The sequence below is a fragment of the Aspergillus multicolor genome (genome assembly GCF_047715735.1).
Source record: "Aspergillus multicolor strain CBS 133.54 unplaced genomic scaffold BDW74scaffold_55, whole genome shotgun sequence".
Taxonomy (NCBI): domain Eukaryota; kingdom Fungi; phylum Ascomycota; class Eurotiomycetes; order Eurotiales; family Aspergillaceae; genus Aspergillus; species Aspergillus multicolor.
In genome coordinates, this window is record NW_027396006.1 from 130,431 (window position 1) to 152,294 (window position 21,864).

At 52.2% G+C, this 21,864-nt stretch overlaps 10 protein-coding genes across 10 annotated transcripts; 4 read left to right on the top strand and 6 right to left on the bottom strand.

Moving 5' to 3' along the window:
• Positions 1-1,880: 1,880 nt before the first annotated feature.
• BDW74DRAFT_189555 (transketolase family protein) lies at positions 1,881-4,269 on the top strand (the record flags this gene model as incomplete). The annotated part of the gene is made up of 4 exons (XM_073732004.1): positions 1,881-2,080; positions 2,137-2,246; positions 2,299-2,781; positions 2,831-4,269. 4 exons carry the CDS (start codon positions 1,881-1,883, stop codon positions 4,267-4,269), a joined length of 2,232 nt encoding a protein of 743 aa, XP_073577830.1.
• A 185-nt stretch (positions 4,270-4,454) lies between these two features.
• BDW74DRAFT_164098 (uncharacterized protein) lies at positions 4,455-5,262 on the bottom strand. Its single transcript, XM_073726205.1, has one exon. The coding sequence runs from the start codon at positions 5,031-5,033 to the stop codon at positions 4,503-4,505; it is 531 nt and encodes a 176-aa protein (XP_073577831.1). The 5' UTR covers positions 5,034-5,262; the 3' UTR covers positions 4,455-4,502.
• A 1,336-nt stretch (positions 5,263-6,598) lies between these two features.
• BDW74DRAFT_119835 (uncharacterized protein) lies at positions 6,599-8,522 on the bottom strand. The gene is made up of 4 exons (XM_073721978.1): positions 8,051-8,522; positions 7,411-7,994; positions 7,274-7,363; positions 6,599-7,218 (listed from the first exon to the last, which is right to left on the bottom strand). Exons 1-4 carry the CDS (start codon positions 8,310-8,312, stop codon positions 6,766-6,768), a joined length of 1,389 nt encoding a protein of 462 aa, XP_073577832.1. The 5' UTR covers positions 8,313-8,522; the 3' UTR covers positions 6,599-6,765.
• BDW74DRAFT_119842 (uncharacterized protein) lies at positions 8,348-9,599 on the top strand. Its single transcript, XM_073721979.1, has one exon. The coding sequence runs from the start codon at positions 8,734-8,736 to the stop codon at positions 9,574-9,576; it is 843 nt and encodes a 280-aa protein (XP_073577833.1). The 5' UTR covers positions 8,348-8,733; the 3' UTR covers positions 9,577-9,599.
• A 24-nt stretch (positions 9,600-9,623) lies between these two features.
• BDW74DRAFT_184109 (Zn(II)2Cys6 transcription factor) lies at positions 9,624-11,655 on the bottom strand (the record flags this gene model as incomplete). Its single annotated transcript, XM_073730716.1, has 3 exons — positions 9,624-9,760; positions 9,813-11,500; positions 11,561-11,655. 3 exons carry the CDS (start codon positions 11,653-11,655, stop codon positions 9,624-9,626), a joined length of 1,920 nt encoding a protein of 639 aa, XP_073577834.1.
• A 902-nt stretch (positions 11,656-12,557) lies between these two features.
• On the bottom strand, positions 12,558-13,724 carry BDW74DRAFT_184110 (uncharacterized protein; the record flags this gene model as incomplete). The annotated part of the gene is made up of 2 exons (XM_073730717.1): positions 12,558-13,477; positions 13,538-13,724. The coding sequence occupies 2 exons, from the start codon at positions 13,722-13,724 to the stop codon at positions 12,558-12,560; spliced, it is 1,107 nt and encodes a 368-aa protein (XP_073577835.1).
• Positions 13,725-14,184: 460 nt separating this feature from the next.
• Positions 14,185-15,017, bottom strand: BDW74DRAFT_189556 (isochorismatase family cysteine hydrolase; the record flags this gene model as incomplete). The annotated part of the gene is made up of 4 exons (XM_073732005.1): positions 14,185-14,320; positions 14,381-14,401; positions 14,459-14,578; positions 14,668-15,017. The coding sequence occupies 4 exons, from the start codon at positions 15,015-15,017 to the stop codon at positions 14,185-14,187; spliced, it is 627 nt and encodes a 208-aa protein (XP_073577836.1).
• Positions 15,018-16,502: 1,485 nt separating this feature from the next.
• On the top strand, positions 16,503-17,901 carry BDW74DRAFT_189558 (uncharacterized protein; the record flags this gene model as incomplete). The annotated part of the gene is made up of 1 exon (XM_073732006.1): positions 16,503-17,901. The coding sequence occupies one exon, from the start codon at positions 16,503-16,505 to the stop codon at positions 17,826-17,828; it is 1,326 nt and encodes a 441-aa protein (XP_073577837.1). The 3' UTR covers positions 17,829-17,901.
• Positions 17,902-18,057: 156 nt separating this feature from the next.
• BDW74DRAFT_184113 (uncharacterized protein) lies at positions 18,058-19,257 on the bottom strand (the record flags this gene model as incomplete). Its single annotated transcript, XM_073730718.1, has 1 exon — positions 18,058-19,257. One exon carries the CDS (start codon positions 19,255-19,257, stop codon positions 18,058-18,060), a length of 1,200 nt encoding a protein of 399 aa, XP_073577838.1.
• A 2,021-nt stretch (positions 19,258-21,278) lies between these two features.
• BDW74DRAFT_164103 (uncharacterized protein) lies at positions 21,279-21,530 on the top strand. Its single transcript, XM_073726206.1, has one exon. The coding sequence runs from the start codon at positions 21,333-21,335 to the stop codon at positions 21,513-21,515; it is 183 nt and encodes a 60-aa protein (XP_073577839.1). The 5' UTR covers positions 21,279-21,332; the 3' UTR covers positions 21,516-21,530.
• The last annotated feature ends 334 nt before the right edge of the window (positions 21,531-21,864 follow it).

A 21,864-nucleotide genomic window follows, 5' to 3' on the forward strand; every position in this document is an offset into this window, starting at 1 on the left:
AATATAACCTTATATTTAGCATGTACTAGTTTTCCTGGTCCCTAAGGGTAATCATAGGCTAATTAAGTACTTAGCAAGTAGTTTATAAGTAGTCAGGAAATATCTCTTAGGTACTTACTATAAAAAAGTAACTTAAATTTAACTAATTTAACCACACCACATTCCTTGGTATTAATAATAACCTCACCAGTAAATAGTTCTTAAAAAAACTAAAGATAAATAGAGCCATTCTTAGGCACCCAATAAGTATAATGCCCGGCAGGATTAGATAATATGTTAATATACTTAATATAGGAGTCAAAACCACCTAATAAATTTTATACTTAGTTAGCAAGTAGTTTATAACTAGTTTATAGCTGCTTAGCTTACTGGAATAAATAACTAAGCTAGTTATGGCTGGCAGGAATCTTGAAATTTAAAATAAGATTATTAATTCTTAAAGAGATTCTTTGCCGCGCGGTAAAATCTATTAAAAACTAGTTAGAAAATATATACTAAGTACTTGCCAATTACTTTATATTTATACATAGTATCTTTAGTTATATCTCTCTTAACTTTGCTAATTTTGTGTTAAATTCCTTGCAAAGTAGCCCATAGATTATTTATAAGACAGGTATAATATATATTCTTAAGCTATATGCCCGCATGTTTATAAATTTTCACCCCAGAACATTAATAGGATAAGCTAAAGTAGGATATTCTAAGAAATAAAGACTGGCTACAAGGCCTGTTATAATAATTTTACCAAACATAATATTAAATTTATTAAGTAGTTAGTAATTACTTAATAAGTACTTAATAAGTACTTACACTATTAATTATGTCCTTAATAGTTTCCCTTTACTAATTAGGAGGCATGTTTATAACATAGCCATATCCTATTAAATTAGTTACTAAATATTCAGGAAGATTATTACTATATTCTAATTTTAGAACCTTTAATAGGTTCCTTAAGGTATTAGTAAGTGGAATTAAGATATTTCCTTCCTTTTAATTAGTTAGCAAGTGCTTGGCAGCCAGTTGCTTGTAACCTACCTTATATAATTAATTACTTAATTCACTTTTAATTAATTAAAAGAGATTATCTTGTAAGAAAAAGCTAGGATCTTAAAGATTTATCATAAAGTAGTTAATAAGTGGTTATTAAGTACTTTGGGAATTTATCTTTTAAATTAGGAGAAAGAAACCAAAATCTAAAGTAAAATTTAGGGAATTTACAGTTATTTAAATTTTTTACATACTAGGGGTAAAGTCAAATTCCACGCGGTTAGCTAACTCCCGAGTGGCGGGACCTGCTTTCAATGTCGATGCCACCTACCCTCTCGTAAGGCCGTCAGCTCTCATGTGCTCATACCCTTACCTAAGCGCCCAGGATCATAGCCAATCAGCGACGCGAAATCGGCTACAGTGAGGTGGCCGCCATCTTCGTCTCCTTCGTCTTCTCCTCAACTCCGAATCGCCAGTTCTCGCTTCGCGTCGTCACAACCTGGAGAAGCGACCCTCCCCACCATCAATTCGCTCGCTCGTGGCGAGACGTGGTCTGTGCCAACGGGCCTCCAGGTTTCGGCTCCTCGATCGACCTCCGATTTTCCGGGTCATGTCTCGGTCAATGGCCGACGCCTGTGGGGGAAGGCCGAATTTGCGGGGAGATGGGCTCGCTTCGAGTCCAGCTGTCCTCGAAGCGAGCTCCAACCCAAAAACACCGCAGATGCCTCCAAACTTGCCACTGTCAACACTCGTCTCGATCCCAAAACACTCATGATCCAGAAAGTCATGGGCCGACTCGCCTTGGAGACGGGGAGGTGTCTGGGGTATTATAAGGGCGGGCAGCGGCCTCGACTTGGATCGCTGAATCAACAACTCCTCTTCACACATCCACCATGGCTCCCGCATTAGAACTCCTTCCCAAGGCCGAAGACATCCAGGCCCTGCCTTCCAAGGCTGTCAATGCCATCAGCAACGCCATCAACGGCAATGGCGCTGTTCAGTTCGAGAGCGCTGAGAAGCACCAGCGCGTGCTGAATGTCTTCAGAGCTTTCATTGCGGATCTCGTACAGCAGTATGGTGATGGACATCCTGGGTACGCTCTTTCACGTTCACTGGTCCGTCGATGATTTTGGCTAACAAAAACTACAGAGCCCCCATGGGTATGGCCGCCATTGGTATCGCGCTATGGAAATATGTCATGAAGTACTCGCCCACGAATTGCAACTACTTCAACCGCGACCGATTCGTTCTTTCCAACGGTATGCCTCTAAGTTCATCTAATAATGCGGCTCTAGCTAAGAACTTCGATAGGCCACGCCTGCTTATGGCAGTACCTCTTCATGCACCTCGTAGGTGTCAAGAGCATGACCCTCGACCAGCTCAAGTCCTACCACTCCACAGACCCCGGCTCGCTCTGCCCCGGTCACCCCGAGATCGAGAACGAAGGTGTCGAAGTCACAACCGGCCCGCTGGGTCAGGGACTCGCCAACGCCGTTGGTCTGGCGATGGCGACAAAGAACCTCGCCGCTACGTACAACAAGCCCGGCCACGAGGTTGTCAATAACATGACCTGGTGTATGGTCGGTGACGCTTGTCTTCAGGAGGGTGTTGGTCTCGAGGCTCTGTCCCTGGCTGGGCACTGGAGGCTTAACAACCTCTGTGTCATCTTTGACAACAACAACGTTACTTGCGACGGCACCGCTGATGTCGCCAACACCGAGGACATCAACACCAAGATGCGCGCTACTGGCTTTGAGATCATCGATGTGTACGACGGAGACTCGGACGTTGTTGGTATGTTTTATCCTTTACTTTTTCCCGAAATCGTTGCTAACAAATCCAGCAATCGTCAACGCCCTGAATGCCGCCCGCCACTCCACCAAGCCCACTTTCATCAACATCCGCACCACCATCGGTGTTGGCTCCAAGCAAGCCGGCACAGCCGATGCTCACGGCGCCGCCCTCGGTGTCGACGAAGTCGCCAACGTCAAGCGCTCTTTTGGCCTGAACCCCGAGGAGCACTTCCACATCCCTCAGGACGTCTACGACTTCTTCGCCGACGTCCCCGGCCGCGGCAAGACCCACGAGGCGGAATGGCACGCGACCGTCGCCAAGTACCGTGAGGCTGAGCCCATCCTTGCCGATGAATTTGACCTCCGCGTCGCCGGAAAGATGCCCGCCGACTGGACCAAGTGCATCCCCGCCAAGGAGGAACTCCCTACTAACCCCACAGCCTCCCGCAAATCCGCCTTCGTCGTGACCGACAAGCTCGGCCAGAACGTCAAGAACTTCCTCGTCGGCACGGCCGATCTCACCCCCTCCGTCAACGTCGCCTACAAGAACAAGGTCGACTTCCAGTCCCCCGACCTCAAGACCGTCTGCGGCCAGACTGGTAACTACGCCGGTCGCTACATCCACTACGGTATCCGCGAGCACGCCATGTGCTCGATCTCCAACGGTCTTGCCGCCTTTAACAAGGGCACATTCGTCCCCATCACTAGCACATACCTCGTCTTCCACCTCTACGCCGCCGCCGCAGTCCGCATGGCCGCCCTCCAGGGCCTGCACCAGATCCACATCGCCACCCACGACAGCATTGGTGTCGGCGAGAACGGACCCACGCACCAGCCCGTCGCCGTCCCCGCCCTCTACCGCGCCATGCCAAACATGCTCTTCCTCCGCCCCTGCGATGCCGAGGAGACAGTCGGCGCATACATCGCCGCCATCGAGCACGACACCACCCCCTCCGTCCTCGCTCTCTCCCGCCAGAACCTCACACAGTTCCCTGAACACTCCTCCCGCGAGGGCGTCAAGAAGGGCGCCTACGTCTTCGTCGAGGAAGCGGACTTCGACGTCACGCTCATGAGCGTGGGTTCCGAAATGGCTTACACCATGGCCGCCCGCGAGCTCCTCGCCAACGAGGGCATCAAGGCGCGTGTTCTCTCCTTCCCCTGCGCCCGCCTCTTCGAGCAACAATCCCGCGAGTACAAGCAGTCCGTGCTCAAGTCCCGCGCCGGCAAGCCCGCTGTCGCCATCGAGGCGTATCCGTCTCTTGGCTGGGAGCGGTACGCTGATGCCTCCATTTCCCAGAACCAGTGGGGTAAGAGTTTGCCGTGCAAGGAAGTCTACGAGCACTTTGGCTTCTCGGGGCCAAGTATTGCTGAGAAGGTTAAGGGCTTCGTTGAGGAGGTGCAGCGTGAGGGTTTTGAGAGTCTGCGTGGTGACTTTAGAGAGTTGAACGGTGGGCCGAGCTTGGGTGTTGAGCACCCGAATGTGCATTAGATTTTGTTGCTATATAGATTCAGATTAGGGTTTTGGGATGGAGTTAGGTTTGAGATTGTTATGAGATATGTTCAATGGCATTTATTCTTAGATCGTTCATATCAAACTCAGCATGTGCAACACATATTAAGCTAACCCTGGTATACATTTGGCCATAACAAAAGCCAACCAGGTGCTCCTTCTCATTATTCAAGCGCCCAAAGGCCGAAAGTTATGCAATTTAATACCTAAGGTTATATACCATAAGGCCCATAAGGATACAACGACGCACAAACACTAATCGGCCTCCCATCCATGTCACTCCACAGATTCCAGAGACTATGAACCGAGCACTGAGCCCAGCCTTCTCCATAATCATCCCAATCATCCTCATCATCCTCCTCGTCTTCCACAACATCCACATATCCCTTATCCCCTTCATACTTCGCCCTGGACTCCACAGCCCTCACCCAGTACTTCCGCCCATCTCCTATCGAGTCCTTCGTGCCGAGTAGGTTCGACGCCTCAGCGCCCGCAAGAGTCTCGATAACCCCGTCATCAATAACAAGAAACAGCGTCTCGGCTGCGTACGGCCTCTCGCCAACGGGCTTTTTGAGGTACGTCGCATAGTGCGCGCGTAGATCTGGCAGGCTCATGCCCTCAAATTTGTCCCTGTCATCCATGATAACCGGCACGTAGTTTTCGATGAGCGTCTTCTTGGCCGCGCGCTGTTCGTCTTTGTTCCAGTTGCCGTCTTCCCACTTGGCTACGTCGGCTTTGAGCATCGTGTGGAGGAGCGAGATTACGCCGTTGAAGTGGGTTTCGGAGAGTGGCGTGTAGGTTGTGCGGTAGATTGTTAAGCCTCAGGAGTACCGGTGCGCTTTACGGCGGCGGCGAGGCCTGTGAGGGGGTGGGGGTAGTATGACATGATGTAGGGCTTGGGGACGTTGGTTGTGAGGGGCCAAGGAGGGAATGGTGTATGGAGTAAGTAGAGGTTGAGATAGGTAGTTGAGCAGTAAGAGGCAAGGTACATATACTTCGTAGAACAAAGAAATATATGTCCAGCTTCCTGCCAGGCACGAAGCTTGGCTGATTGGCCTGGCTTGGCTGGTGCCTAGCGCATCCCCGGGGTTGACGGTCCGTACCTACCTCAGTGATGGCCAGGGGCTGAGGTGTGCTGGGATTGTTTCCTCGTGCAAGTGCCAGCTTTGGATCCGGACAACCGAAGATTTCCGCTACAACAACACCAAGTACAGCACTGGAGCGGAAGAACCCAGGTTACATTTCTAAGAAGAATCTCCTCGCACCTCCATCACTGCCCTTCAAATCGCCCGGAACTGACACTCCCTTAGCGCCATCACGAGCCCGCAGGTATAAAACGCTCCTGTAACCGCCGTCCCTCCTTCTCTCCTCCTCTCCTTCGCTCCTTCTCTCCTTCTCTCCTTCTCTCCTCTTCATCATTATCACATCGCAATTTTTGGCCCTTACCCCCCACCTTCTACGATGTACCATCGTAAGAGACCCTAGCCAGCGTGGTGTAATGGTAACATACCCCCGTTAAGGGGTGAGATTCCAGGTTCGACTCCTGGCGCTGGTGCACCTTCCGTTCCGCTCTCTTTCCTTCCCTCTTTCCTTCCCTCTTTCCTTCCCTCTTTCCTTCCCTCTTTCCTTCCCTCTTTCCTTCCCTCTTTCCTTCCCTCTTTCCTTCTGCTTCCATCCTTCCTTCTCTCTACCGCCCTCAGTACTTTCTCCCCACTTACCATCACACTATTAGAGACTGAAGGGAATCAGAATCACATTCCGCACAGAGGGGAGCTCCTGCCCAGCCTGGAAGCCGGACCCGCCCGCCTCGCCACGGCTCCTTGAAGACCGAGAAGAAATCCATCGAGATCAGCTTTGTCATTTTACGAGCACGAGCTTTTGTTGTCTCTTGGAATAGCACGACTCGTAACTAATTCCAGTTATACTCTCCATTAAGGTTGGTGCGATCGTCGACGGCGGAAGTATTCTCCGTAATGATTTGACTGCAAGCTGACAGTCCTCATATTATGATTGTACGCCAATCGAGTGTAAGATAACAGCGTCTCTTACAAACACTTGGAGTGTATGGTATTAGAATCTACATCGCTGCAAGCAATCACCGGTGACTCGTTCTGTAGATGATTTTTGGATTCCGGTCAGCAGTCTCTAGCAGGTGTATCATCTCAGAGCTTACACTGTAAACTTCCATCAGTCCTTGGAACTCCTTCGAACTTTAGGCCAGGGGTATTCCATTTCCTGACACAGACCGCTGTTGTAACTCGGTTATTGATGGAGGTTTAGGTAATCTTGAAGATTTAGAGTAGACATTTTTTGATCGTTATTCAACGCTCATCGTGACAATGCAATATACAAAACGCAAATAGGCACAGCCGATAATCGTTAGATACATCTATACAATATCATCAAGCCTCATCTCAACCCGTGCATGGTCCCAGCCATGCCATATGCACCTCCATCCCATCCCCTCCTATACCCTCAAGTCTGAGTCCTAGCCTCAAGCCTCCTCACAAACACAAACATAATGATATACGTAATAACACCAACCCCCAACATCCCCGAAATAACTCCAAAGCCCATAAGATATTTCGGCTCGTCATTAGACGGAAAGAGATACGCGCCATAGATCTGCGCCAGGTTACCCAGCGCATTCATAAGCGCCAGCGCTTGGGCGCGCACCTCGGGATCCATGGAGAAGAACGAGGAGGAGGCGAAACTCAGAGATGTCGCATTTGAGACCCAGAGGCCTGCAGCCATGATGACTAGTAACGCGTACCGGGCTGTGAAGTCGTAGACGGCGCAGACAATTATCGAGGTTATCATTGAGACGGCGAGCCACCCGGCGATGATGAGGCCGCGGTAGGTGGGGAATTTGTCGCTGAAGACGCTGGTTATCATTGTGCAGACGAAGGCGACGGCGTAGATTGGGACCTATAGAGAGAAAATGTTAGGTGGTTGTTGAGGTTGGGGGAGTGGGTTGTCTTACCGTCATGTATTGGGCCATCCTGCCGGCGTAGCCGAGACCCTCGACGAGAGTTGGGTAGAAGTAGGTCAAGGTGGAAGAGCCAACAATGACCTAACACAATTAGCTCGTTACACATTCAGAGGATGGAAGGGTCGTACCATGTAACCAATGGTGAATCCCCATGTCCGCCAGTCCTTGCAAGCCATCCAGAAGCTCTGCAACTTTCCGGGCCGCTCGTCAGGATTAACGGCAACGGTTCCTTCTTTTAACCGAGCAACAGCAATGGCCCTTTCCCGCTCGGACAGCCGCTTCGAGGTACCCGGGTAGTCGAGAAGCAAAAACGTCGAGATGATCGCCCAGCCAGCGGTGGCAGCACCCTCAACGATGAAGAGCCACCGCCAACCGCGAATGCCGTGGGCTCCTTCAAGCCCGTCAGTGATTCCACCTGCAATCAGGCCGCCAAATGCTCCAGAGAGAATAGCCGCGGACATGAAGACGGCAAATCGTCTAGACTGTTCCTTGCGTTTATACCAAGATGCAATAATAAGCAGGATACCAGGAGCAAAACCGGCTTCAACGATACCGATAAAGACTCGGAGCACGACGAGGTGGTGGTAATGCTGGACGACCGACATGATGCACGTCAGGACGCCCCAAAGGCACATAATCGCAGGTAGATAGAGGGACGGGCGGGATCGGACGAGGATCATGTTGGACGGTGGCTCAAAGACGACATAACCGACTATGTTCTGTTAGGCCTGGTAAATGAAGTCGTCCATCAGGCCACGGTGGACTTACTGAAGAACACGACCAGGACGATGCTGTACTGGTTCGAGGTGAGGCCCAGGTCCTCGGACATCCCTGCAATTTTGGCATTTCCGATGTTCGTCCTGTCCATGTACGAAAGCAAGTACATGATCCAGATGTTTGGCAGCAGGAAGAAGTCAATCTTGCGGACAAGCTTCTTCTCCTCCTCCTCGGTCCAGAAGATCTCCTGGCTGGCCTCGATGTGATTGCACTCGCCATCATCGCGAGACTTCTCAAGCTCCTTGGCGTCCATGTTGAGATCGATGAATTGGGTAGTTGTCTGTGATAGGAGATGATTGTGATGCAGCACGGCATCAACGAGGCATATAACTGAACCTGGCTTTGTTCCCCATGGGGTTTCCCCGCGGGTGTTGAGTCCGCCCTGGACCAATCAGGACACGAAGCGAGGGTGATAAGCCAGGATTCGCTGGATCTGGGGCCTCGAAGCGAGCTCAGCCACCATCCATGGGTTGGGGTGGATCCGCGCTCGCTTCGAAGGTAGCAGTCGATGACCAGAATCCCGCAGTCGAACCGCGGTTGTTGAGTCCTCGATGCGTGCTCCGAGCCATAAAAGACTGCGTTCACTAAATTGGATATAAGGCACGTCAAAGTACCCTCAATTGGCAGAACAAATCAAGCTTCAGTTGATCATCTTCTCAATTACATCTTTCATCATGTCTCAACAAAACGGAACCTCAAACGGTACGCCCGAGTTCGTCAACACTCTGCCCGGCCCAGACCATGACTGGCGAATCACCCTCAAGGACAAGGTCATCGCCATTACTGGCGCAAACAGGGGCATCGGTCTGGCCATTGCCGAAGTTTGTCTGGCCAACGAGGCCGCAGCCGTGTACAGTCTAGACCTATTCGAGCCCGGCGAGGATTTCACCGCCGTGCAAAAGAAGGCAGGCGACGCCAAACGACTCCAATACATCAACTGCGACGTCACATCCGAGGAGAGCATTAGTTCAGCCATCGACGCCGTCGTATCCGCCCGCGGCGCCATCCATGGCTTTGTCGCCAACGCTGGAATGACCAAGCACCAGCCTGCCCTGGATTTCACCCGCGCCGAAATCGACAAGCTATTCAACCTCAACGTATTTGGCGCATACTTCTGCGCGACGACTGTTGCCCGCAAATTCATTGAACTCGGAATCAAAGGCTCCATCGTTTTTACTGCTTCCATGACGAGTTACCGACCAAACCGTGCGGCACCGAGCGCGCCTTATGGCGCTACCAAGGGGGCTGTGCGAAACATGACCCATACGCTGGCCATGGAGTGGGCGCACCATGGTATCCGCGTGAACTCAATCTCCCCTGGCTTCATCAAGACTGCGATGACCTACTTTGTGGATCAATCACCGGACTGGAACCTCAAGATGCAGTACTATGGCGGTATGCCTCGATTGGCGGATCCAAAGGAGTTGGGAGGAGCCTATGTGTACCTGCTCTCGGACGGCGCTTCGTACACAACAGGTATTGATATTCCGATCGCTGGTATCGTCGGAGCTTGGTAGTTATAGAATTTAATGAAATGAAATGAATGAAATTTTTCCACTTATCGCTATCCGGACGCCTCTTGCCACACCCTTTTTAGTTCCGCAACAAGCCCGTTGGCCGGGATCTTGCTGATCCTCAACATGTTTTCCAGAGTACGGATCAGCTCGACCCGCATCGCAGGTGACTGAACGAACTGGCCGACTGACTTGGTCAGCTGGCATCATAGATAGTTCGGGAGAAAGGAGGAGCTTACCAGCAAACAAGGCCTGCACGTTCACAAAAGCAATTGCCGATTCGTGCTCCTGGCAAGCGTTGGCGATGCCACAGACCATCTGCACACTTTCACCAAGCTGCTTTTGGCGAGCGACATAGGCATTCAATCCCCCCATCGTAGGCTGGTTCAGCAGCACGACGGCTTTGGCGAAATGGTACATTTGCATGGCACCAGCGTGGTTGGGCGGGTGGATCCAGATAGGGGGGATGTACACGGTGCTGGGCTCCTGCGACCCCGTCCCATCCGCAGCCCAACTCGTCGAGTCGGCGGGACTTGTGGATGGTATGATGCTGGACGCTCGTCTAAACGTGTTTATCTGAGGGTCCAAGGCAGGAGCAGCAACCGGTTGGTACGAGGGGGGAAGAACTCGATGCCAATCGTCGAGTGCACGGAGCAGCTGGTCGCCCTGCTCAATCCTGGCTCGTGGATCCGGATCCTGGTTTGGCATCTTTCCCGAGGCGGCATATTCTACGCACTTGGCGCAGATGTAGACGATCCTTGTGGCCAATTCATCCGGGTTGAGATCCTCTAGCGGCCTCCTAGCTCGCCATATGGTAAGCGTTGGCCGGCCTGCGCGGAACGCCGCCCAAAGATCTTGCCGAAGCCATGCCCACCAGACCGCTCGTCTGAGTCCGTCAGCTGCTTCACCGTCATTGTCCTGTGACCGTTGGATCCAGAAGGATCCGCGGAGATGTCGCTCCCAATCGCCACTCGAGGTGTCGTCCCTGTCCGCGTCGGCATCGAACATCTCATAAGTACTAATCATGGTGGACGTCGCCAGTAGTTCACGTGAGTCCGCATATGAGGGGTAGAGTAGTGTTTGTGAGAGATATTGCAGCGTTTCGTAGTAGTAGTGCGTCGCCATGTGCGCTGGAGACGGACCCGGTGCAGCATTGGCTGCGCCTGCCAGCGACGCCGGGCTACTTGCATTCGCAACCGGAGACGTGACTTCACCTGGTGCATTTGTATAGCCAAGCGACATATGCTTAGCGCCAACAGCAAGTATCGACTTCATCAGCCCGGTATTTCGCAAGCCCAGATGCGGCACGACATTGGTGAAATGCCGAGCGGGATCGAACAAGTCTAGGATCGGCCCGACAACTTCAATGTAGTATCGTAAGAAGATGTGGTCGTGTGCCGATAACTCTATCCTATGATCTGAGTTCCAGGGCTCGGCCTGATACTCCAGCACACCCAGTGGAGGCTCAATACATTCAGGCGCGGGCGACTGTCTACGCGAAAGAGTGATCTCGGGGAAGTTTCGGGGCTCCCCCGACCGTTGGATATTGCTGATGGCATCCCGGGCCAGCAGGTCGTACCACTCGAAGGGAGTGGATATCTCGCCAAGCGTAAATGGAAGCGTCTGGGCCTCCAGGTCCGACACTGACAGTCCATGGTCACCGATGTTGCCTCGGTCCGGAAGATCATCATGCCCGTTGAGCTGAACCGGAAAGTACGGTGTTGAAGCTGGCACCGGAGCTGGAGTCGGCGCAGTCTCGACAGTGATGGTCGGCTGTGCAGGCTTGTTCTCCCCGGTCCCCACGGTGGCACCGGGATGCTCGGACCCCTGGGGTTGGCGATATCGGCAGACTCGGCCAGCCTTGGTGCACCGCATGCAGGTCGGCTTCCCATCGTCGCACTTGACACGTCGCTCTCTACAAGTGAGGCTATCGTCCTGTAAGCGAGCTGCCGGCTTGGTGATCGCTAAGGGGACAGAGGCGACTTACCATCCGGTCGAGGTTCTCAGGCCACGACCTCGAGATGGCCTGATGCGGGGACGCGGGGTGCCTCCGTTGGCAGACTTGCGTTTGGCATCCGTCATGGCATCGAAGCGACGTAGGTTGAGTTTGCTAGGTTGATTGTTGGGGGGTTCGCATCGAGGGCATGGCGCGTTAAATAGTGAGCACACTACCCCGCTTCCAAGCTTTTGCTTGGACCAAAAAACGGTCCGGGGGCGATGCATTACCTAACCCTCCGGAGTTGGAGGCGCGCCGTTGCCATGGGTTGGAGACATGGAACATATTTCTAATTGATGGGAGGTATTAAGCAAAATGAATGGGATTGAAGCTGGAGACGGAGATGATGAAATGGATCGCGAGGACGCGAGTTCGAGTTCGAGATCGAGGAGTTGGAGCTCGAGAGATCGCTCTTTCCTCAAGAATTCGCGCTATCGCGAACACGTGACGGTCGATAAAGCGGCGCTGCATCGTTTCCCAAACAAGAGTCGTATACGAGAGGCCCGGATGCAGGTACAGGTGAGGTCTATAGAATAACAAATTACATATCCTGAAGACCATTAGCAAAAGAATAAATGTTTCCATGTGGCGGGATCAAAGCATTGTCTATTATCTATCTCACAATTTGTGACTACTTTTGTTCAAGATGTGTATCCTGCTCCCCGAACAATCGACCATCAATATATATATATTGGTGCTTATGAACTTACTTGCAGCTCTATTTTGAAATGGGAGTTGCAACAGCTCGGACCAGATGTCTACTTCCTACAATATCAGCATGATTGAAACAATGTTTAATTTGGTCTCCATGCTGGGGATTGTGAGCATATTGCCCTGTACGACTGTGATCCATAAGGCACTGCCGATGGTCATCTAACAGCCTGACCGCCACAAAGAAGACTAATGTATAGGACCACATCTGAACAAGCCGGGTATCATTAAGACTCTGAACCATCTGAGCCAGAGAACCGGGAGGCAAAAGGAATAATCAGGTATCAAGCAACTGCGCCAGCTTCCCCTTCCACCCCTCCACAAGCCCCTGCGCCGTAACCGTCTCCTCCCTGGATTTGCGGAGTTCCGCCTCAAGCTCCTCATTCCTCTTCTTGAGCGCATCAAACTCCTTCTTAACCTCATCATACTCCTCTATATTCTCGATCCGCCGCGTGAGCTGCAGATTCTCCGCCTGGCGCCGCTCCAGATCCCGACGCAGAATCGCAATGCTGTTATCGCGCAGCTTGATCATCTGCGTATTCTGTCGGTCTCGCTGCTGCAGTTCCTCGATGTGCATTTTTAGCATTGCGACGGATTCGAGTTCCCGGTAGAGCACGGCGAGGGAGGTGTCGACTTCGTTGGAGAGGGTCGTGAAGCGCGAGGTGCGTTGGCGTTTGGGTTGCGGGCCTTCGAGGTCGCCATCGGCTTGCTGGCGGCTTGCTGGTCGGGTAAGGATGGCTGGTGACTGTGGGTTTGGCCCGGGTATGTCCTGTAGTGGGTTTGCAGGAGATTCCTGAGGGGGTTGAGGGTTCGATGGCTGTTGTGCTGATTCAGGTTCAGGAGCCTTGGGGGGACTGGAAACTGCAATCGCCTCTACCTCTGCTTTTGGCGAGGAATTTGAAGCTTCAGCGGCAGGTTCGGACGTTGTTGTGCCCTCCGGCACCCCGGTGGACACTTCAGCAGGAGCGAGGACAGGAGAAGCAGGCGGCGTGAGTTCAGGGGGCGCTTTATCCCATTTCCGCTCAATGCATATCGGACAGTAGAGATCGCCGTCGGCAGCCCAATTAATCCCCTTCGGCACGCAGGGAAAGTGAAAGGCTACCGCGCAGGTACGGCAGTCTATGAGCGGAAGAGTAATGACGGCGTTGCCAGTGTCCTGGCAAACGCGACATGTCTTATCATGAAGCGACCCGTTTCCTGTCCGATCGCTTCATTAGCTTGATGTTCTTAGAGATACGGGGGTTGGTTGCAACATACGCCTCCATTCCTTGTATCTCCGGACCTGAGCTTCCATTGGCTCGGCGGTTATCCTGGTAACCGTGCGGTCCCATTCTGTTTCGCGTTTCGCCGGTGCGATCGGGAGTGCAGCTGGGAGACTGCGACGGCCCCGATTACGCGCGGTGGAGCTTTGAGAGTTGCGCGCTTGGCCTTTTCGCGGTGGCATTGTGGACTGTGGATTGTTCTCCTTTTGATGTCGGTCGGACGACAGATTTTGGCAATCGCGTCGCGTGACGCGATTTTCGAGCTTAGTCATGCGCTGCCAAGAAAGGTGCTGACAAATCACTTTGTCTTGGTGACGTATCAATGCCAGGGAGACTACTATACAAATCTTTCTCCGTTGAAGAACCAGTACAGGTGTATACTCCTAAAATAAACTGGGCCTTGGAATGCCATAATCTCGCAGCAGATATTTTGGTGCCGACCGGCTGGGATCAGTGCTTTGCCGACGGCAATGCACCCGACCCTGTCGACCCTAACCAGGCCCCGCTGAAAGATGATAAATCATAAATCAAGCCGAGACCTATATTATCTGAGGCTTTAACTAAAGAAGCTTAATAGAAATATTGAAAGCAGCGCAAGGAAAACGAATTTCCCACCGGACAACTCGACGCACCATATAGGTATTAGACCGCATGGGCGCCCTGTTCATCCTTCAAGCCCTCTTCCCACTCCCTAACTCTTGAGACACTCGCAAAAAGCGGCCAAACCAGCTCTCCCGCAGCCGTGAGCTCTTTCGAAAACCCCGCCGTGGCGTCCTTCCTGCGCGCGTCAAAGATTCATTCAGAGAGCTCAATTTGACAGATTCCATTTGGTACTTACAATATGGTGATTTTGTAGCCACTATGGAGAGTCAGCCAGGGGTACAGTCTTTATTCAGACCTATTTCGGAATACTCACAGCTCATACCCATGTCTCGCGGTTGACTCAAGGCAAGTGTTAGCGGTCAACCCAGCAAAGACCAGATTTTCGATATCTCGCTGGCGAAGCTGATACTCTAGGTCGGTGTTTTGAAAGGAACTGCATCACAGGTTAGACGCGTCAATGGCATGAACCACCAAGTCTGCTATCCATGACCATGTTTCAATGCATAGGCGTCAAAGACTCACTCGCTACACCAATGCTTGCTAACAACCACATCACCATTACCGACATCGGGCTCAAGACCCTCATAGATCTGCGCCCCATGCGATCCTTCCTCAAAATAGTGCGTTTCTTCCTGCCTCACCTGGTTAGGCGCCATGTGTCTCCAGCCACTGAAGCGGCCGGGCGCCCACTGCTGGTGCAGTCCATAGTAGATAGGAACTCGATTGGCGCGGGCGATTCTAACTACTTCCTTCAGGTGCTGTATCGTGTTGCGCTCGGTGAGATCTTGGAGGCGAGCAGTTAGCTTGCCGTTTGGGTGGAGGAAGTCGTTGTAGGGGTCTATTAGGATGATTGCGGTTTTGGGGGTGGACATGATGAGATTGGTCGGTGTTAAAGATGGACAGAGGAGTTATTATATTCTAGGTAAGCAGCAGTATCTAGGATCTGGACAGAGGGGGAAATGCGGGGTTTTGTTGTTGCAAATACGAGCTCGTGATTGATGACCAATTTACGGTAGTCGTACAGCATGCCCTGCTAAGACCAACACTCCAAGCCAAGGTGACACAATGAAGCATTTGAGTGCCATTAATCCTCTTGCTCTGCTGTTACTTGTGCTGCCCGGGAAGCCTGCCAAGTTCCTGTACTCCATGGGCTCCATAGTTAGGTATCATTGAATCCTCTACCTGCACGATCACTAATCTAAATTATCAACCCCATACATGCTTGGTTCTATTAGTTGAGAAGTGCCCGGTTATCTCAACCCGTATTCTTTGCCTATTGAGCTTGAAGTAAATAGCACGGTATTGAAAGTCGTGGTCTTTCGCGTTGTCAATGAAGGTTCCGGTCTTGGTTGGAGTCGTTGACGAAGTGGCGCATCTCAAGGGTCGGATTGAAAATGGGTGTCTGTTGGTGGGCTTTTCTCGCTCTCCAGACTATACGCCAATACGATCTCGACCCTTCGTACATGCGCTGTTCTCAAAATACGAAGACATGGGTTATTGACTAACGGTAGATTTATCTATAGGTATCATGCATGATATGGTAGCCAGCCGCCATTGCCCAAGGACGGTAGATTAATCAGAATCCGTCACGCCTAGATCCACGTATATCACCCTATTTGTATGATATAAAGCTTGGCCGGGGTTGTGCCTCATCTTTAGCCTATTAAAAGATTGGGAAGCTTGGGTACAAACGTCGCCAAGAAGGTAAAATCTGTTCAGGGAAAATATGTACATAACATACTCTTGCTACTTTGATCAAGGTCCGTCCTTTGTTGAGCTCTGATGTAGTGTGATCAGTAATTCTCGCTGTCGTGGTTGTTTTGCTGTTTAGAGCGGCTGTGTAGAGCCTAAATCTGTTACGAATACTTGGGCTGTGGATTCTAGTTATGCATCAGCCTCTTCGCATCCTCCTTCAAAAACTTCTGAGCGCCAAAGGCTGGATACATTCCGATAGCTGCTGAGTACAGCTATATTTGTTTCATCGAGCATGAACGCCTTTGTTAATTCAGAATTGAAGTACTTCCGTTTATATCACAATTGGCCCCAGTACGTGGGTAATATGCTTCAAGGGCTCGTGATTAATGATCTACTCAGAGCCCGAGATAATAATCACCAACTCTTGCCAAAGTCAAAAAAGGCATCGGGGTTTGAATTGTTAGAATAATCAGGAAATGCCGGCTACCGAGGCTAACGGGGCGCTCGAATTAGCTTTGTCATCGCAGTTTGAGCCTTGAGCACCAGCGAGATTGGTAATCACCTCTTGGCTAGAAATAACGGTGAGGCACCAGTTCTTTGCCAGGCAGACATCCAAACCTTTCGTCCCTATCTTCTTTCCCTAGTAAAAATACTACCTCAACATGAGCGACACCGAAAAAGACCTCGAAGCAGCCCCTCCATCCCCATCCCTCTCCGACAATGCCATCACCACCACCACCACCACCACCACCACCCCGCAACCGCAACCCCAACCCCCACAAGTCCCCCCACCTCCAGACCGCGGACTAACAGCCTACCTCCAAGTCCTATGCATGCACCTCGTCTTCTTCAACACCTGGGGCGCCAGCAACGGCTTCTCAATCTACCAGCAGCTGTACACCGGCACACTCCCCGAATCCGCCTCCACAATCTCCTGGATCGGCAGCGTACAGATCTCGCTGCTCTTTTTTCTAGGCGTGTTCTCCGGCCGCGCTACAGATGCCGGGTATTTCAGGCATGTGTATATAGCCGGCGCTTTCTTCCAGGTGTTCGGCTACTTCATGCTCTCGCTCGCAAAATCCTACTGGCAGATTTTCCTCGCGCAGGGCGTGTGCATGGGGATTGGGAATGGATTGACATTCGCACCTGGGCTGGCTGTCATGTCCTCGTATTTTGCAAGGAATCGAGGCGTCGCAGTGGGTATTGCAGCGGCCGGCGCAGCGACAGGCGGGATGATCTACCCCGTTCTGATAAACCAGCTGCTCAACATCCACGGTCTATCCTTCGGTTGGACGGTGCGGGTTGCAGCGTTTTTAATGCTCATTACACAGATCCCAGGCCTCCTCTTCTTCAGACCTCGTCTCCCGCCACGGCCTTCAGGGCCGTTGATCGATAGCACAGCCTTCCATGAAAAACCCTTCGTCTTCTTCACACTCAGCATGTTCCTCAATTTCTGGGGGCTGTACTTCGCCTTTTTCTACATGGGGAGCTTTGCGCGCGACCGGATCGGAGTGAGCAGTACACAGAACTTCGTCCTTATCCTCAATGGCGTCGGTGTAATCGGTAGAATCCTGCCCACAATCATCGCCGATAGAATTACGGGCAAACTGAACATCCTGATACCCCTCAGCTTCACCGCCGCAATTGTGGTCTATGCCTGGATAGCCGTGCATACCGTGACGGGTCTATACGTTTTCGTCGTGATCTACGGGCTGGCCGGTGGTGCAGCGCAGTCTCTTTTCCCTGCGACGGTGACGATCATGGCGCCGGATATAAGGAAGGCGGGGACGAGGATCGGCATGATACTCAGTATTGTGGGCTTTGCGACGCTGACGGGGCCGGCGATTGATGGGGCCTTGATTCAGACTATGGATGGGGATTATACAGGGGCGCAGGTTTTCTCGGGCACGGTTATTGTCCTGGGTGCGAGTGCGGCGGTTGCGGCGCGAGTTAGTAAGACGGGGTGGAAGTTCGGTGTTGTTGTTTAGATCTAAGGATTGCATTTGTTGGTCGCTAGAGATAGTTATAGAGGCGTTGAGGTGTTACAATTCATGATATTCGGCCAGACAAATGAGCGATATATAATCAACACTTTATAGGATAGCTCAAGCATGATGCGCTAGTAATAGAGATATGAATTAAGGAGAAGGCCCTTATACAAGATGTATCTACACTGTAAGAAGTAATTTATTAGTTAACCCATCCCAATCTCACCAATCAACCCTGTATTCCATAAATCCGCCCACACCGTCCATTCGACATCTGCACCGTCTGACGAGCACTATGAGTCGTCGCCTTCGCATAGCTCATCTCCGAGGCACAGGTACTCGAATGAATAAGATAGCAGTACTTCACCGCGTCCGAAATGTGATTATAGTATGTCATAGCACAGGTGTCAGACTCTTGACAGCTCACGCAGCAGTCGTACGCAGACGCCGTGTTGCCAACCGTCAGACTGTAGCCGGGGATATGCGTGAAGGAGAGGACGTATGTATACTGGCCCTCGAACTTGCCGTACTCGGAGGTAAAGGGGAGAGGCGCGACGTTGTTGGTGGCGCAGGCGGCGTGCAGGGATGTACTTGTTGCGATCTCGACGGTGTTGGTTGTTGTAGTGGTCGTTGTTTCGGCGGGGGCTGTGGCGGTTTGAATGATGGTTGAGGTGGTGCTGTAGCTGAGCGTTGTAGAGATGGGCGTGGGGACAACAATCGTGCTTGTTGTGATAGTGCTGGTAACTGTTGTTGTAGTGGTAGAGGCTGCGGCTGTGCGGGTGATAGGGGCGGCGGTGATGGTCTCGATGCTGGTTGTGCGGAGGATGATCTTCTCGTGGCATTCGACTGCTTGTGCGTATTGGTAGTCGTCTAGCCAGGGGTCGCAGGATTCGTCTTCTTCGGCGCCAAGGAGGGAGCGTTTGGCGGGGGCGCTCAGAGGGAGAGTATCGGCCAGTGGGGTGAAGCCAGCGAGGGCTGGGATGGTGGAGGTGGAGGTGCTGGTTGATGTGACGGTGATGGCAATGGTTTCAGTTATGGCGGGCAGGGTGAGAACGGTCATTGATGTTGTGTAATCGGTCGAGGTGGTTGAGAAGACATCAGTCGAGGGGTCAGCAGTGCTAGTGGCCGTGGTGGTCACATAGTCCGTTATTGTGATGGTTACCAGGGCCAGGGTCTCCGTGAGAGTGCTCTGGGTGGTCGACGTGACGACAACCGGGGTAGGGTCATGCCGAGTGTGGGTGATGGTGGAAGTAGGAAGCTCGCCTGAGATAGAGCTTGTTCCTAGGACGGTGTGGCAGTGTGCGCTGGCCTGGGTTTGCAGGAGTAAAGGCTGGCTGCTGGCCACAGGGGAATTTGATGCCATGGGGACATTGGCTGATGCCTGCCCAAGCAGGAGGCCAGCAGCGAGTGGAATAAAGTTGAGAGACATGTTTGACTGGGGAAAGGACTTGACTCTGGAAATGGTCCTTTCATGGGTTGAGGTGTGGTCATAAATACTCTTTATCCCATTTAGCAGGTATATCATCGCCGGCTATTTCTGCCCAAGTCGATGTTCGCTTCGAGCACCAGGCAAGTACTCCACACGACTCAGGAACTGACCCTGGTGAGCTGTGCTGGTGATCCACTGTCCATGCTATCTGCGCGGGCATTCTTCGGCTTTCTCCGGTCTCGATCATCCTCGGGTATCTGCACCTCGGGGAGACCCAGGCGTTCGATAGTGCAAGAGATGCGATTCAGGTACCCGGAGCTTGTTTAAGCTGTTATGGGCTTAGTCTACTCCTCTTGACTCGTGATTGCTGCATCTAGAGAAGTTATGGTGGGCCGTCGGCTATTTTCACCCCCGGCATGGCCGACAGATGGTGGCGTCGATAGTACAAAAAGCATGATTCAGGAACTCAAATTATGTTTAGCGAGGCTGAAAGTCTGTATGCTCGTTCTACAATGCCCCTCAAGGTGTATATACTCGCCATCTTCTGTCTGCTGTTTGGTCTCTGTCTTGTGTCGCTCTTTCTTTTACAGGAATGCCTTGATCGCTTCCTATCCACACTCTCTTTACAACATTTCAAACTGCCATCATTTACATTCATCTATAAGCATTCAACATGACGCATTTGTTGGTGAAAGGATGGATGCTCGCTGCGGTTCTCAGCCAGGCTTTCGCCATCACTACTGAGGTTCTCGAACCCCAGGACACCACCGCAGCCCTGGATCCAACCGGCACTTCTTTCGCTCCTGTCCCAACTTCGCTCATTTCGAGCCCTACTGTCATTGTATCTACTCCAGCAGCCACAGCAACTCACCATCACTGGACTTATATTCCAAGACCATTGCCCAGTCGCAAGCCCTGTCGCCCGCGTTCCTCATCCGCGATTCCTTCTTCACAAGCTACCCCCGCCTCATCTCACCTTATTCCTTCGTCTTCTCCGGTGAGGACACCTTCCGTGATCCCCTCGTCGTCTCCAGTTAGGACATTTCCCACCGCTACCACCCCAACTCCCTCTTCGAGACCTATCCGCACTCCCTCACCGAACACGGAGCCGCACTGGACTTATATCTCGAGGCCGCTTCCTGATCGCAGCTGCTCGTTAGGTGCCAGTTCGAGTGCTGTTATCCCGTCTTCACGACCCGTTCTCTCTACTCTTGTCATTCCTTCTTCACGGCCTGTCCACACTACTCCTGCTGTTCCAACCCCTACTGCAGGTGAAACCCCGAGCAGTCACCCAACTGGAGGCCCTCAGCAGGACACTACCACATCGTCTACCTCAGCAGCTCCAGAACTCACTACATCAACTGTCCTAAGCACCCGAACAGCGACAATCACAGCCTGCCCGACAGCTGTTCCCGATTGCCCGGCTAGTGCTCGGACAACTTCCGTGACTACAGAGACTATCCTTGTATCGACGACAATTTGCCCTGTGACTGAAATCGCCGGCACCACCCAGACCCTGTCCCCTTCTGTGACATCACCCGGTGGCCTTGATGAAGATGCCGAACTTACCACATCGACTGTCTTCACAACCCGCACTGCTACAATTACCGCTTGTCCTTCATCCGTGCCCAACTGTCCGGCTCGCTCCAAGACCACGTCTATAACAACGGAGACCATTATGGCTTATACCACTATTTGTCCCGTCGCCGAGGCCGAAGCAACTGGTACCCACGGGTACGGAGTCACGACTACCCAGCATGCTCCCGTCCTTACTGCTACAGAAGCCGTGGCCGACGGTGATAGCGCCGAGCTCACGACATCTACCATCCTGAGCACTCAGATCGTTACCATCACCGCTTGTCCCGCATCTGTGACCGACTGCCCTGCTCGATCGAAGACTGCGCAGCTGGCCACCGAGACCCTGGTTGTTGGAACTACCGCCTACCCCGTCACGAAGCAACAGCAGCCCACTGGCTCTGGCTCAGCTGGTGATGATCTCCCCTCGGTGACTACTTCGTCTGTTTTGAGCACCCGAGTGGCAACAGTAACAGCCTGCGCTGCGGACTCGAACTGCCATGCAGACTCGTCTAACGGCGCCTACATCACCACTGAGACAATGGTGGTCGGGACATCCGTATTTCCTGTGGCCTCTACCCAAACATCGGAGGCAGATGCAGGCCTCGACACGAAGACAATTACTGTCGACTCTTGCTCAAACGATGGCACCTGCACCGGGTACATTAGCACGATCACTTTGAGCGGGTCAGAATTCGTTCAGTCAGCACCAACCGCCACTGCTTCCATTGACATCCCAAGTAACAACTCTGGATCTGCGCTCGGTACTAATGAGATTTCTGCCATCACGTCGGCGCCCGTTATACCTCCAAGCAGTCGCCCCAGCGGGCTGAGCACGTCTGTCGTGCCCTCTAGCGCTGTCTCCGGCCCTGGGAGTAGTACTGCGGCGGCTCCAGGGGCTTTGTTTACCGGTGCTGCATCTTCAAATCTCAACATCCAACAGATGATGTTGAAGATGCTTGGAGGAGCCGTTGCGGTCCTTCTTACGCCGATGCTTGTTTGATAGAAACGGGTCTCTAGTATAAACCAGAT

Excerpts from the sequence above, each read along its gene's own strand:
- BDW74DRAFT_164098 (XM_073726205.1), bottom strand. The coding sequence starts at position 5,033 with ATGCTCAAAGCCGACGTAGCCAAGTGGGAAGACGGCAACTGGAACAAA.
- BDW74DRAFT_119835 (XM_073721978.1), bottom strand. The coding sequence starts at position 8,312 with ATGGACGCCAAGGAGCTTGAGAAGTCTCGCGATGATGGCGAGTGCAAT. Across the intron at positions 7,995-8,050 it reads CGTCCTGGTCGTGTTCTTCA|TCGGTTATGTCGTCTTTGAG; the intron begins GTAAGTCCACCG and ends AACAGAACATAG. Across the intron at positions 7,364-7,410 it reads GATTCACCATTGGTTACATG|GTCATTGTTGGCTCTTCCAC; the intron begins GTACGACCCTTC and ends TAATTGTGTTAG.
- BDW74DRAFT_119842 (XM_073721979.1), top strand. The coding sequence starts at position 8,734 with ATGTCTCAACAAAACGGAACCTCAAACGGTACGCCCGAGTTCGTCAAC.
- BDW74DRAFT_164103 (XM_073726206.1), top strand. The coding sequence starts at position 21,333 with ATGCAGACTCGTCTAACGGCGCCTACATCACCACTGAGACAATGGTGG.